The sequence below is a fragment of the Sus scrofa genome, chromosome 1 (genome assembly GCF_000003025.6).
Source record: "Sus scrofa isolate TJ Tabasco breed Duroc chromosome 1, Sscrofa11.1, whole genome shotgun sequence".
Taxonomy (NCBI): domain Eukaryota; kingdom Metazoa; phylum Chordata; class Mammalia; order Artiodactyla; family Suidae; genus Sus; species Sus scrofa.
The window spans coordinates 235,520,565-235,535,669 of record NC_010443.5 but is presented as its reverse complement, the minus strand read 5'-3'; the positions used below and the strand labels follow the sequence as shown (position 1 = coordinate 235,535,669).

The window sequence follows — 15,105 nt, the reverse complement described above, 5'->3', positions numbered from 1 at the left end:
TGACAATGCCAGACCCTTAACCTGCTGAGCCATCAGGGAACTCCATAATTTCATTGTTTTTGAGGCTTCTTTCTGGATGCTGTATGAGCTGTAGCACAAAAGTGATGAACACCTGGATGTCTTCAGGCAGCACAGAGGCTCATTTCTCCACCTCTCAGTCAGGGCTGAGGCTTCTCTAGTTCAGGAACCAGAAACCTGTTTTTCTAGTCAGGTGGTCTTCTGTTCTCATTCTGCCTGCTGAGGTGGGAGGTGCCCTTGCTGATCCTTTCATTTTACAGACTGGGAAGGTGAGGCAGAAACAGGAAGCGACTTGCCTGATCTCATTCCCTCAGTGAGCAGCCAGGTGGTGGCAGGGGTGGGGTGTCAGACTTAACCCTGCCTCTCACATCCTACGCACTGCCAGCAGGTCTTCTGTGACAGTGTGACAGAGTGCTGTGCTGATTTGAGAGCATTATCTGTTACCTTTTTTTTTTTTTTTTTTGCAGGCACACCTGCGACATATGGAAATTCCCAGGCTAGCGGTTGAATTGGAGCTACAGCTGAGCCCTATACCACAGCCACAAAAGCACTGGATCTGAGCCACATGTGCCATCTACACCACAGCTTGCAGCAACACCGGATCCCTAACCAATTGAGCAAGGCCAGGAATTGAATCCACATCCTCATCATGGTTACTAGTTGTGTTCTTACCCCGCTGAGCCACAATGGGAATAAATGATTGCAAATTGACTCCTCGCAAGAAAAATGTTGACTTGTAAGGCCTGCATAGTTTGCATTTTTTTTTTTTTTTACAAACCAGATAGCAGTGGGTATGGAACTTTCAAACTCCATTTTTGTCCCATGATAGTCAAAGGAATACTTTTGTGTTTCGTACCTGGGATAATGAAGTTGACTTGTAATTGCCACTGTTTGGGGTGAAAATTGTTGAAAATTATGTGGGCACCACAGCCAAGTAAAATCCTGTGAGCCTGCCTCTTGAGTTCGTATTGGTTTATACAGTGAAAAGGGTGATAGCGTCCATTGGGATCCAGGCCCTGGTCCTTACAAGGTCTTATTTAACCTCTCTGAATTTCACTATTCTCACCTGGCAATGAAGAAACATTTGGCTCCTTTTAGAGATATTTTGGGGTTTCAAGATATTGTCTGTACCTCCTGTGGCACATAAGGGGCATTTGGAAATGAGAGCTGCTGTTGTCCTTGTCCTCACAGCTGTCCAGTGTTTGATGTGTACATGATTCTTTCTTTCCTTCATGGTGGGATGCAGCCCCTGAGAGCATTCCTGTCCTGTGGGTCAGAAACAAGGGTGATGTTCATGATGCTGCTGAAGCAGAGGGGCGAAAATGTGTCCCAGGGAACTTTGGAGCAAAACTGGCCACAGTAAGAGTGAGAGTGGGTCTAAATTGGAAGAGATCTTTCACTTTTGTCTATTTTTGCTGAAGAGGTTGTTTGACAAACCTCCATTCTGTTTGGTGGGTCTTCTGTCCTTATACAGACAGAACTCCTGGTGGCCCCTGCTCTGCCCCATGAATGTAGGTAATTGCTCCCAGAATTAAATCCTTTGTGGAAGTAAAATGAGCAGGTGATCTTTTCCCTCCACTGAGTGTCAGTGACAAAGAGGAGGTGAAATCATCCTGTCTTCCTCCTTGCCCTTCCACAGTCCGGGAATCCTTCTCAGGTCCTGGAATCCAAGTAAAGGAGAAAGAATGAGTATCCTATTTTGGAAAGATGGGTTTGGTTCCAAAGGGTCACTGAGCCAGGGGGCAACAGATGGTGCAGTGTGTCACCTGGGCGAAGGGATGGAGAGCATCGGAATACTTGTTCTTTAGGATTTGTGCTCATTTGGAATAGTATCACATTATTATTATTATTATTATTATTATTATTATTATTGTCTTTTTAGAGCTGTGCTTGAGGCATACGGAACTTCCCAGGCTAGGGGTCAAATCGGAGCTGAAGCCGCCAGCCGCAGCCACAGCCACAACCACAGCAACACGGGATCCCAGCCTCGTCTGTGACCTGCACCACAACTCACGGCAACGCCAGATCCTTAACCCTGCTGAGCAAGTCCAGGGATCAAACCTGCATCCTCATGGACACTAGCTGGGTTCATTAACTGCTGAGTCACGATGGGAACTCCGTATCACGTTATTTTTGATTATGCATTTGTATAGAGGTTGGACCCAGTTTCTGTTCAGATTACTATGGTGGGCAGTGTTCATTCTCTCCTTTTTATCATGGTGTCAAGCCTGCTATGTGGCCCTCTCATGATTTGTCTCTCTGAACGAGGGATCAGATGCTCCTTGGGTCAAGTAAGAAGTTCTAAATTTAACTTGTTTGAACTTGACATTGTTGTCTGTCATTGTTGTCTCTCATCTGCACCATGAAAGGACATCTCTGTAGTATATACATGTGAACTTCAAAAAGAAGTTTCAAGTTCACTATCTTAGGTTGGAATTGTTTCTTGTTTTAAATTTTAGAACTGTGAACCACATATGATAAACATCAAAACTAGGCAATGAAATACAGAAGAGATTCTTTCAACACATATCTAATTGTATCCTCCACGTGAAAAACACTTCATTGTGAGCTGAGCAAAGGGTAGGGAACAAAGCAGACTGTCCCTGCCCTTAGGTAATTCAGTGTCCGGGGGAGACAGATATTAGATCCATGTAGTCCACATGTCTATCCCCCAAAGATCTCATAATTCCTAGCCACATGCCGGCTTTATTCCATCCTCATGATTTCTCAGATTCTCCAAGGTTTGCCTGCTTCTTATGCATCTGATGGCCTCCAACCTCCTGTATCCTCAAGGGCCATCTCTGTTTCGCCTTGTAATATCCTGGCTATGAAACTCTACTAGAAATACATTCTTTTTTTTTTTTTTAAAAAAAGCTTTGCTATGGATGCAGTGGGGGCTCCTGGGTAATGGAGTCACAGTAGTCTTTCTCTGTCATTTGGTTCTATCCTTTCTCCCTACTCCAGGGGACCCATCCCATCCTCCCCTTGTCCCACACAGGACTGGGTGGCCCACACCCAGCCCCATAGCACACAGTTCTCCTTTCCTAAAGGAAATCATCTCCAGATTGTTAGACACATTAAAAATAGCTTTGTCAATTACAATCATGGCAAGTGCTATGCTGGGAAAGTACATAGATACACCAAGAGTTTTTATAAGAGAAAGACCTAATACCAGCCTTTCAGAGTTAGAAAACACTTAGTCTTAACTTTAAGAGAGGATTACTTAAATATAGAGAAGGTAGGTAAAAGCCAGCCTGGTGAAGAGGATTAATGGGGGCAGGGGATCATCTAGTTGGTGGAAACAGCAGGTGCAAAGGTCCTGAGGTGGAAGGGAATTTGGAGTCTTGGGGAAATAGAGGGACGGCCAGTGTAACTTGAGCGTTGTGAGGGAGGGAGAGTGATGGCAGGTAAGTCTGGGAGGTTGGCTGGGACTGCATGCAAGCTGGGCCCTTTTGGCTGGGTAAGCATTTCAGCATTACTTGAGAGGGTTGGAAAGCATTGACAGGTTTGAAGCAGGAGAGGAATGTGATTGATGATCCATAACCACTAGGGGGGTTGACTAATGGAAGACTGGAAAATGTCCATTGGCCTTTGCACCACAGAGGCTGCAGATTCTTGGAAAAGATGATAAGGTAAAATGGCATGTGTGAGCTGCTGGCTAAAAGGAGACATACTTTTGATGGACATTTATTGAATTCCTGAGTGGTTACCTTAAGCTATCATTTTTCTCTCACGTTATTTGATAGAGAACATTTGGTAGCATGTGTGACTCTTGGAAGGAAGAGTCTTAAAACATGAAATTTTGTACTGTGGATATTTTGGGGGCATGCACAATAGAAATCCTCAACTAGGAGCTGTTCCTGGAATAGCTAGGCTTAAACTTCTTTGAGTCAAATTACTTAGCTATTAGTTTTAGCATACTCAACAGGGGAATATTTTTATTTTATTTTATTGATTTTCAAAGCTAACATTCCAGGAAGCCTAAATAAAGCCTTCATTTAGTGGTACAGAGATGTTTTTTACAGGCCTATATAGAGCATTATTTTGTGAAACAAGCACCAAAGATAGTTTCAGGTTTTTTTTTTTTTTTTTTTTTTTTTTTTTTGCCTTGTAGTTGGAAAACTGGATGCAGGACTGACTTTTCTTTTAGCTGTTGCCTGTGACAAATTTCTTGACCATAGCTTGAGTCTACATTGGAAAACACTGTCTTGTCTTTTGGTAGTGGTTGGAGAAGCAATTTAACATAGTTTTAATAAAAACTGATAATGCTGCTTATTCATTCTGAACTTTGGCAAAATATCTTCACTGCTAAGCAAAGCAGGTGCATCTGAGGTGTCGTTGACATTTCTGCAAAATGTCACCACCAAGTTAATAGCTGATGTGTATGAATCACTTCCAGGAACCAGATTTTAAGCGCAAGAGAGTGTTATGAATGTAACTATCTATTATGATGTTTTCTAAGCTCAACAAAGCAAATTGTATGAGTTGGAATTACTTTGTTTAACTTATTACCCAGGTAATTATTAAGAGAAGGCAGTGGTGTTAATAATAACATTTTGGGATGTGGATTAGAATGAAAATTGCATCACTGAGGAACTAAAGTTTAACCGTGAGTATTTTAATCCTTGCAGTCTTCTTAGGAAATAACAGTGTTTTCTGTTAGATTTATTTCTTTTGCCTGGTTTTCTGCCACAAACGAAGAGATGATTCTTTGCTGGTCTAATGAGATTAAATATTGAAAAAAAAAAAAACAACAGAAAGAGAATAAAATTAAAATGTGCATTGACAAAATCCAGGCCAGTGATCTTTAATTGCTGACAAAGCGAAAACATAACTTTAGGCAAGTAGTTCTTGTCCTAAGCATTTGTGAGACTCTCGTTTTATAGGAATCTTTAGTGCAGGATGGGGCTCAGCACTACCTTAGCCTCAGGCAGGGGGCTCTGCATTGCTGCCGGGCTGAGCAGGAAAGGATGCTGCAGCCCAGGCCCTCTTTGCAGCTCTTGGCTTCTGCCCAGCATGTTGGAGGATTGTGGTGTCAGGAGGCTCCAAGTCCAATCTTAAATCTTCCCGGAACAGCTGTGGAGTCCTGACTAAGTCTCTGTCTTCCTTTAGGCATCTCTAATCTGTTAAAAGAGGGAGGGGCAGAAGAAAATGATCCCACAGGCCCTTTCTCGTCCTGACAGTCTATGAATCTGTATAGAACAGTCTGGGCTCCACTGAATAACCTAATCACTGTTTAATGCTGAATTGTCCTGTGGGGTCATGTTACAGTTAAATGACTCCAAATTGCCATGGTCACACCCAGAGTGCAGAATCGATTCTCTTTATTGTATCATTTATTGAAGGCCCGCGCCTTCCCCCATCTGCTCCAGCAGCTCAGGAGCCACTCTGTTCACAGCACAGCTCCCACTCAGGCTTGTGTTTCTGTACTTCAAACAGCTGTGTGCAGGAGCATTTTGATAACAAGGTCACTTCTTGTGAATCGCTTATCAAGGAGTTTTTGTTGTTGTAACTGCATTATGGCCTGATTTGAGGCATCTAGGTTAGTTATCTTAACAGTGTGTTAAATATGAAAATAAAAAATAAACATGTAAAGACTTTAATTTACTGTATCATAGTAGGCCATCAGACTTGGTTGTCAAAATACCCAAGTCTTAAAATGGTATAATTTCCACAGGTAATGTTGCCACTTAAAATAAGTTTTACAGCCTTTAGAATGTTATATATAATGCAAAACATGCAAGTTCCTGATTTAGATCTCATAATTTTCAAACTGGTCCCTTTCATAACACGTCATGCCATAACCCTTGAATGTGAAGAGTTTGTGGATTTGCACTGTCTGAAACTCGCTTTTTCTTGGAAAACCAAGAAAAAGTTTCTCCTGGAAATGCAGTTTCCCTGTAGGGCTGACAAGGCGTTCATCCCAACCATTGTCCATTGGTAAGTAAATTTGCCATCACTAGAGCCACAGGCTTTAAATAGTTTGCAATAGATTCAAGTTTAACAGCCATTAGATTGATCAATGGCCTGAAATTTGAGAAAAACACAAAAAGCTCCAGCTGATGTATCAGTTCATTGCCATTCCTGAGCCCATTGAGTGTAAATCTGTCCATAAGACTGAGTCTTTTCAAATGCAGTTGTTGGAGTTCCGTGGTGGCTCAGCAGGTTAAGGATCTAGCATTGTCACTGCTGTGGCTCTGCTTACTACTGCGGTGTGGGTTCCATCCCTGATCCGGGAATTTCTGCATGCCTTAGATGCAGCCAAAAAAATGCAGTTGTTAAGCATATGGTAGTTTTTGCTCATGTAATTTAATTTGCCTGTTTTATTTGCTTATTTTAGATGTTTGGGATACTGTTTTCTTGATTTCCTTAAAGTGGACTGTCCCTGCATTTTTGGTAAGTCAGAGAAACCAAAGGCCAGATGAGCAATATGGGTACTTACTTTTCTCCTTTAATATTTCAGTTCAATAATGTCTGCATTTTTATGAGTGCTCAGCATGAGAGTCCTGTAGGGATATCAGGGTATGTAAAATAGGCCATGCACTTTAACCCCGGAGAGAATAAATGGAATATATGACCAGGCAGCTCTCTGACATGTAGCTGCTAGAGGCCTGTTGGACCTTCCAGAAAGGAGAGATGTGAGTTGTCTTTGTGAGGATGCTGTGATTACTATACCCATTGTATACATAAGAAACCTGAGAATTAGAAGGTTTAATCAACTTGCTGCAAGTGACGCTAAGTAGCAAAAATGGAGCTTTTCACAACTGAATCTTTGGTGTGTCTTGAATGTTGGTCATCTCAGGATTCCATGCTGCAGTCTCTTCCTCTTTGCTCTTAGTCTCTCTGCCTGATATCTTCCACCCCTGTGGTTTCTAGAAGTATGTCTAACTGGTGACAATTTCTTTATTTTATTTTATTTATTGTATTTTATTTTTAATTTTAAAATTTAATTTAATTTTTTATTTATTTTATTTTATTTTTATTTTATTTTGCTTTTTAGGGCCTCACCATCAGCATATGGAAGTTCCCAGGCTAGGTGTCCAATCAGAGCTGCACCTGCTGGTTTCTAAAAGTATGTCTAACTGGGGACAATTTCTTTATTTTATTTTTTAATTTTATTTTTTATTATTTTATTTTATCTTTAATTTTTTACTTTATTTTATTTTATTTTGATTTTTAGGGCCTCACTGGCAGCACATGGAAGTTCCCAGGCTAGGGGTCGAATCAGAGCTGCACCTGCTGGCCTACACCACAGCCACAGCAACACCAGATCTGAGCTGGGTCTGCAACCTACACCAGAGCTCGTGGCAAAGCCAGATCCTTAACCCACTGAGCAAGGCCAGGGATCAAACCCGTATCTTCATAGAGATAATGTTGGGTTTTTAACTCACTGAGCCACAATGGGAACTCCCAATTTCCTTATTTTTAACCCCCATCTTTAAAAAAAATTCCATGACCATATTCTCACCCACTAACAAATGGAAGTTCCATAGGCATGACTGACCCAACATATCCAAGTCCTAATTTTTCTATAAAAATCATCCCTCCTTTTACATTCCCTTTCTTAGGAAACTACTAACATTATAATTAAAAAATAATAACCCAAAATCTTCCTTGCCTCCTTCCTCTGTTTCTCCATCGGTCTACCTCTAGTGGGTTCTGGGGCTCTGCTGATTCAGTGACCTCTCTGTAATCATTCTTGAATCTGTCCATATTCTCTCTCTCTCTCTGCAGACCTGAGAATTTTTTACCCTCGTTTGCGCAAGAGGCACTGGTTTCTGCTCAGAGTTTCTCCAGCATCGCTTCATCTTCCACCCTGTAATCAGGGTAATCTTTAAAACAGAAATGCAATTAATACTTTCTTGTCCTGCCTGCAGCATAGAGTGAAGCCTCCTTAGCAAGCACCCAACATCAGAACCCCTCAGAGCCTGACTTCACCTACCTTTGTTTGCATCTCTTATTTTGCTTCCTAAATGAATGGTAATCTGTAGACACAGAAAACTTTGCTTCCAGTCATGGCCAAGTTCTTTTATGCCTCTTTGCCTCATGCATGCAGTTCCCTCACTGCACATCCCATCCTCATGAAGCGAGGTGAATTCCTGTCTCTCCAGGAGGTCACTCCACTGTCAGAGTTCCTGTGAAGCGCCATCTCCACAATTCCTGCCTTCCCCGTGCCCCAGCACAACTGTGGTGCACACTTTGTGTTCCTGCAGCTGTGCGTGTATGTTGGCAGCTCTCTTGGGACCTGGTAACAACATATGGAGAAGACATCTGTCTCTCTCTCAGAGCTTGCTGGTTGAGGATCCCAGAGCTTGGCATACATCTGACATTTGTTGAATGACCAAAGGATCGCTATTTTGCAGTGGAAAGTATTATTTAGTTTTCTCTTGTCCCTCTAACAAATTCCCATTAGCCTAGTGGTTTAGGCAACAAAAAATGTATTATCTTACAGCATGGAGATTAGAAGACTGAACTGAGTCTCATAGGGTGTTATGGTTGAACTGTGTGTCTTCGTTTTCCTGAGTCTTTGTTTCCTCATCTGTGAAGTGAGGACAGTGATATTCACCTGTCATCTGTTAGGGTATGTGTGTGTGTGTGTATTAAGTAAGAAATATGTGAAAATGGTATAGCACTGCGTTTATTAACTAGTCTTTAGCATGAACTAGTTTCCGTTTTTTTCCTATTTAGTGCAGTAGTTTTCAAAGGTCAGCACATACCAGCTCCTTTTGGGGCTCTGCTGACCAGTTGGGCAGCCACTGGCTGCCTGAAGTGTGGCTAATCCACGCTGAGAGGTGCTGGATGTTTTAAATTAACACTGGGTTTTGAAGACACTATAAAAATTGTAAAATACCTCATTAATGTTTTAACTGGTAACATGATAGAATATTTTTGCAGTACTGAGTTAAATATATTAATAACATTAATTTCACCTATTTCTGTTTACATTTTTTCATGTGGCTGCTGAAATTTTTATTTTTTAAATTTAAATTTTTTTAATTTTTATACAACTTTTAAAGGTTACTTTCCATTTACAGTTACTACAAAGTATTGGCCATATTCTCCCATGTTGCACAGTAATACATCCTTGAATTACATATTTAGATTACATTCTACTGCTATGGAACAGTCTGTTACTGGACTGGGGACCTGCTGATCCCCAGCTTCTATTTCCTTGTAACAAACCACCCAAAACGTAGATGCTTAGAACAATACTGCTTTTTATCTTTCAAAATTCCTAGAATTGCTGTATGTCCCTGGAGGGCCCTCAGCTGCTCTCCTCCAGGTGTCTCATGTTTGCGGTGGGATGGCCACAGGCGGTGGCTCGGCCTGCAGCCTGCGTTTCTGCCGCCAGGGTGCTCCTCCCTGAGTCATCTCAGCCCCCAGGCCTTCTCTGCTGGCCTCTTGCCAGTGAAGAGCCCTGGGTTGCAGCCCACAGCCCTCAGGCCTTATTCATGTCTGGTGTGCAGATCTCAGCACACCTTCTCCTTGTTCTTCTACTGGTCTGAGCAGTCACAGAGCTGGTCTCGACCCTGGGTCGGGGGAGCAGCACAAGTTTCACCAACAACTTCATGGGGCAGAGCTGGACACTGAGAGGGAAGGCGGAATTCTTTGGGGCCGTCTTGGGGTCAAGCTGGTCACACTCCCCTTGCCCAGAGAAATGGCCATCCAGCCTGTCCAAAGTGGGACTTCAGGCTCTGTGTATTCCACAAGCATCCCCAGGGGTAGGAGAACTTGCCTAGGGGCTTTCATAAGATCATGGAGATCTTTGGTCCAATAATGTCTCTAGTAGTTAATTCTAAAAGAAATTTAGGAAGAGGCCAAAGGATGACTTTTTTTCTGGATTTTAAACCATCTCTTGTTACCTCCACAATCATATATATAATAATAGAATGGTTATAAAGCCATCATTGCTTTTGTTAATGTTCATCATTAGCTGGGGTTGGAGGCAGGTTCCAGAGTCCTAAGGAGTGGGCTGTGCATGTGGCAGAATATAAACTGTGTGAATCAGAGTTCCCGTCGTGGCTCAGTGCTTAACGAATCCGACTAGGAACCATGAGGTTGTGGGTTCGATCCCTGGCCTTGCTCAGTGGGTTAAGGATCCGGCGTTGCTGTGAGCTGTGGTGTAGGCTGCAGACGCGGCTCGGATCCCGCGTTGCTGTGGCTGTGGCGTAGGCCAGTGGCTACAGTTCCGATTAGACCTCTAGCCTGGGAAGCTCCATATGCTGTGGGTGTGGCCCAAGAAAATAATGAAGAAAAAAAAAAGATAAACTGCGAATCCACAGGAGAGAGCAAGAGTCATCTCTGAGTGTACAAGTGAGTGTGTGTGCATGTGTGTGCACCTGGGCATGTGTGTCTGTGTGTGCAAGTGCATGCACGTGTGTACCTCTGGATGTGTGTGCATGTGTGTACATCTGGGTGTGTGTGTGTGCATGTGAGTGTGAGCATGTGTGTACGTCTGGATGTATGTGTGTATCTGGGCATGTGTGTCTGTGTGTGCATACATGAGCGTGTGGCCTGTGCTCAGAATGCGGGCGCTGGAGCCCGCATGTGTGGTTGGACTCCCAGCTCTGCCCCTTCGCTATGTGACCTAAAGGGAATTTCTTAAGTTTTTTAATTGCCTTCATTTCTTCACATATAAAATGGGGCACAACAAAATCCTATAACTGTTGAGAGGATTAAATAAGTCAACACCTATAAAACAGGCACAACACTGGATGGCGCACAGCCAGGAGCTCAGCAGTGCTATTTTATTTCTATAGAGCTGTTTACGGTTCAGTTTTATACCTCACTAATCTCCTTTCTCTCTCTCTATGTCTCTCTCCCTTTCTCTCTCCAGGGAGTGGAAAAAGAACTGATGAGGATGACAGCAAATCCATTGCCCATATGAGTGGGACCAGTTCCACAAGGTCAACCCAGATGCAGAACGGTTGCAGTGGTTAGATCCAAAACATCCCCGGCGTGGCCTTCATTGTACGTGACTTGTTAGCTTCTTACCTAGAGTGGGGCATCCTACAGATGCTGTCGTGTGGAGAGTTACAGCATGTAGAATCTAAATCTTACCCTGGGGTCCTTTTAGAAGGTCAGCTCTTTTTTGCTGTGTTTCAATGAAAACGTTGTGCCCTCTGGTTAAATACACCTGTTTTGTCCTGACAAAAGTCTTAGCGGATAAATGTTTTTAAATTGGTTAAAAAAATAAAATCACATGCTCAGATCAAAGCTATACAAGACATTCACTGACATTATTAGATTCATACGGTTGCCAACTTTGTAGCTAAACTATAACATCTACTTCCAATATTCAATACTAGAAAACTAGTCAAAGGGGGTGACCATCCTTGCTTTGCTGTCAATTAGCCTTGTGGTCTTGGACATGTCACCAGCCAGGTTTGATCCATTTCCTCGTCTGTAAAACAAGCAGTTTGGCCTTTTGGGCCTGGGGCACTCTCAGCTCTGTAGGTCATTAAGCAGTGGGAAGAACAGCTTGGTGACCCACGTTAATGAGGACCCTCGTCACCCGTACTTTTTAAATATTGGAGTATTGGAAGTTTTTGTTAGGGCTCAGTGGTAACAAACCCAACTAGTGTCCACGAGGCTGCGGGGTCGATCCGTGGCCTCACTCAGTAGGTGAAGGGTCCAGCATTGCCGTGAGCCATGGTGTAGGTCGCAGATGTGGCTTAGATCTGGCATTTCTGTGGTTCGGGTGTAGGCTGGCAGCTGCAGCTCTGATTCAACCCCTAGCCTGGAAACTTCCGTATGCCATACCTACGGCTTTAAAAAGGAAAACAAATATTGGAACATTGATTTTTCTCACTTCAGAATTTAAGTGAAAAAAAAAAAGGTAATGTTTTAAGCTCCAGTGGAGACAGAAAAATCTGTTTTTTAATGTATTAAGAAAGAAAACATTTTTTGCAATAAAAACAGTTTGTCTATAAAAGAGGATATTTTGTAATCTCAGGATACTTACAAAGCCTACTTTTGAATTCAGTGTTAAAAGTTCTAATGAAAATATATAAAAGTATGCTACTAAAAGCGTAGTCATATGCTACTGAAAATGCAATGCCCAGGAAATGGGCAATGTTACACTTCACCTAAAAAAAAATACAAAAATACGCAAGTTGACTACCAGGGGCTGGTGAAAGGGAGAAACTGAGAGTGATGATTAGTGAGTATATGCTTTCTTTGGGGGATGATGAGAATGTTCTGGAATTGTACTGTGGGAATGTTGCACAACTTTGTGAATAAACTAAAACCCACCAACTTGTATACTTTGAATGTTGAATTTGATGGTATGTGAATTACAGCTCATTAAAAAAATAACGCGGGTACTTAGAATGAGTGAGCATTTTGCCAAGCGAAAACATGCATGCCTGAAACCCCTTATGGTTTTTGCATAATTTCCAGTATAAGGCAAATCCCCTGACTCCCTGGTTGCCAGCATTCCCTTTCTTACGTAATGAACAGCGGAAGAAATGTTATGCATGGTTCTGGAACATCATTTCTTTTGAAGAGGAATTGTGGTTAGGTGAGTGAGAGTCCTTTGTCTGGGGTGAGTAGTGACTCATCTTCACCAATGGCCTGATGGGTCTTACTCTCCCTGAAGCTGTGCTGTCTCACAGGCTTCCCCACTGAACCGTCTGCAAGAGCTGAAGGTGTCAACTGTTGATCCCTGGGGCGGGGGACAGAAAGGCCTGGGTTTTGGTTTTGGTTTTCAGTGGCCCTGCACCAACTAAATCATGCCCAACCAGAGACTTTGTTTTTTGTCCGCATCCACTGCATGCGGAAGTTCCAGGGCCAGAAATCAAACCTGTGCCACAACGACGACCTGAGCCACAGCAGTGGCAGCACTGGATCCTTAACCTGCTGTGCCACCAAGAAACTCCCCAACCAGAGACTTGAGCTTAGCTTGGTTCATAGATAGGGCCAGGCCCCAAGCAGCTTGCCGAAAAAAACTGACTTAATAGCCTTTATTTATTATACTACATAATCTAAAAACATCCCTTTTAGTTGAACTGAAACAGTGCCATGTAGCAGTTTTTTCTCCTGTTTGTGATCTTTACGACGAGACCTTAAATTCCCCAAGCTTCATTATTTTTAAATGAATATTGACCAAGTATGTTTACACGCACAGGTTATAAATAGCCACAGCATCAGTTAGCTTTTCAAAGTGTGCCTTCCCTCTACTGACGAGTTCTAGTTTCTTGGGGTTTGTTTGATTTTTTTTTTTTTTTTTTTTTTAACTGTAAAATTGGTTCTGTCCTCAACACCTCTACTGTCAAGTCCCATTTCCCACTTTTTGGACTCAGGAAAAAAAAGATTACATTTTTGACCAAAAAGAATGCCTTGCTGTTGGGGAATTGTCAAACTGTTATTTTTGGGTCCTAGTGAGATGAAAGTTCTGCCACTGCTCTTGGCCTCACTGGCATCTACGGAACTCAGAAGGACCTAACACCTGAGTGCTGACATACAGAGCTCATTCATGTTCAGGTATTTAGCACAATTGCACAAAACTGGGTCAGTATACATGTTAGTATGTATGTTCATCCTGTTTCCCCCAAAGTCTCTGTATTTGTCTTACATTCTGTATTTCAAAGGTTACCTTTCATACAGAAGTATTATCTTGGTCTTTGCTTCTGGATAGTATGGCCAGTACCCCCCAATTGATTAGGTTATACAGGTGCCTCTGATAGACAATGCAGTCATCTTTACCTATTTGAACCTGGATAAATATTTTTGCAACAAAATCCCAATTAAGGAGTTAAAGTGCCAATTCACAATCTTGTTTAAAGAAAAGCTCTTTCCGTTGCCTTGCTAGGAAATCAAGATTATGTCATGTTATGGTTATACAACACTTGATTTCATGAACGTGTTCTCAAATTCAAAGAGAACGTGTTCACAAATTACGTTGTGGTGCAGCGGAAACAAATCCGACTGGGATCCATGAAGATGCGAGTTTGATCCCTGGCCTCACTCAGTGGGTTAAGGGATCCAGTGTTGCCATGAGCTGTGCTGTGGGTTGCAGATGCGGCTTGGATCCCGTGTTGCTGGGGCTGTGGTGTAGGCCAGCAGGTGTAGCTCCAACTTGACCCCTAGCCTGGGAACTTCCATATGCCACAGGTGTGGCCTTCAAAAGCAAATACATACATACATACATATATATATATATATATATATAGAACAAAAATATCTAATGTGTTTAATTTAGACTTGATTTGCATAGGTCTGTGCAAGAAACTCATCTGGGTTCAATTTTTCCTTTGAGAGCTTTTAAAAATATTTTTTATGTATCCTGACACTTTGGATAATATTTTAGTTTTGTCATGGAAAACAATGTTGGATATGGAGACATTTTTCACTGTTAATTTTTAGTCTCATGCATTTTCATAATTTATTTTTTTTCCACTTGCTGCTTTATGTGGCAGATGTGACATTTGATTATTTAATACTAAATGTGATTTGCATAAAGCCAAACTGCACAACCCTCTTGCTGAAGATAAAATCGAGGTGAAAGATAAAGATTTATTTTCATATTTGTACAGTGATTGGCTTCAGAGTGATGGTTTTTGTGGGCTTTTATTGTATGTGTGTGTAAAAATTTCATAGGTATATATTAAGTAGGCCTCTGAGTATTGAATAATTGTTTTATGATTTTGATTTACATGGTTTACATTTTCATAGTATCGGCTGTATTTCGTTTATACTGTTGATTTCTCCTCAAACCATTAATAATTATCCCATAAAGTATAATTTTTATAGCATTGCAAATGTCTAAGGAACTACAAATATTTTCTGCAGTGTAAATTCAGTAAAGCATGCTTGCTTTGGCCTTCTGGGTGTTCACTTCAGCTTTACTGCAGGCCTTCCTGAAGTAGTCTTAGTGCTAGGATGTGCTCAAAGGAAACTCATACCTCCCAGGCACTTGTCTTTTCTGGCCTACCTTGCTGGGAGAGGAAAGAATGAACACACCAGGTATGGAGCTGTGACACAGCCTTGTCATCTCACCAGTTCAGGGTGTGATGGCCAGGAATAGTGAGGCTTTCATAGAAAAATTCCAGGACATGCTCTGGCCTTGCACATGACCTCAGGGGT

General features: G+C 42.1%; 1 protein-coding gene across 3 annotated transcripts in view; it reads left to right on the top strand.

The window, feature by feature from the left end:
* LOC110255297 (ras and EF-hand domain-containing protein-like) overlaps window positions 1-14,019 on the top strand; it is a 71,361-nt gene extending 57,342 nt beyond the window's left edge. The window contains exons 4-6 of one of the 3 annotated variants that reach the window (XR_002336583.1): window positions 10,856-10,989; window positions 12,421-12,541; window positions 13,402-14,019. Coding sequence is in view for 2 of the 3 variants with exons in the window: in XM_021065409.1 (XP_020921068.1) it covers window positions 10,856-10,906 (51 nt within the window). In the remaining variant the exon portion in view is untranslated. Of the gene's footprint in view, window positions 1-6,358; window positions 6,415-10,855; window positions 12,345-12,420; window positions 12,542-13,401 lie in introns of those variants that run through there. The other 2 variants (XM_021065402.1, XM_021065409.1) reach the window with 2 other exon arrangements.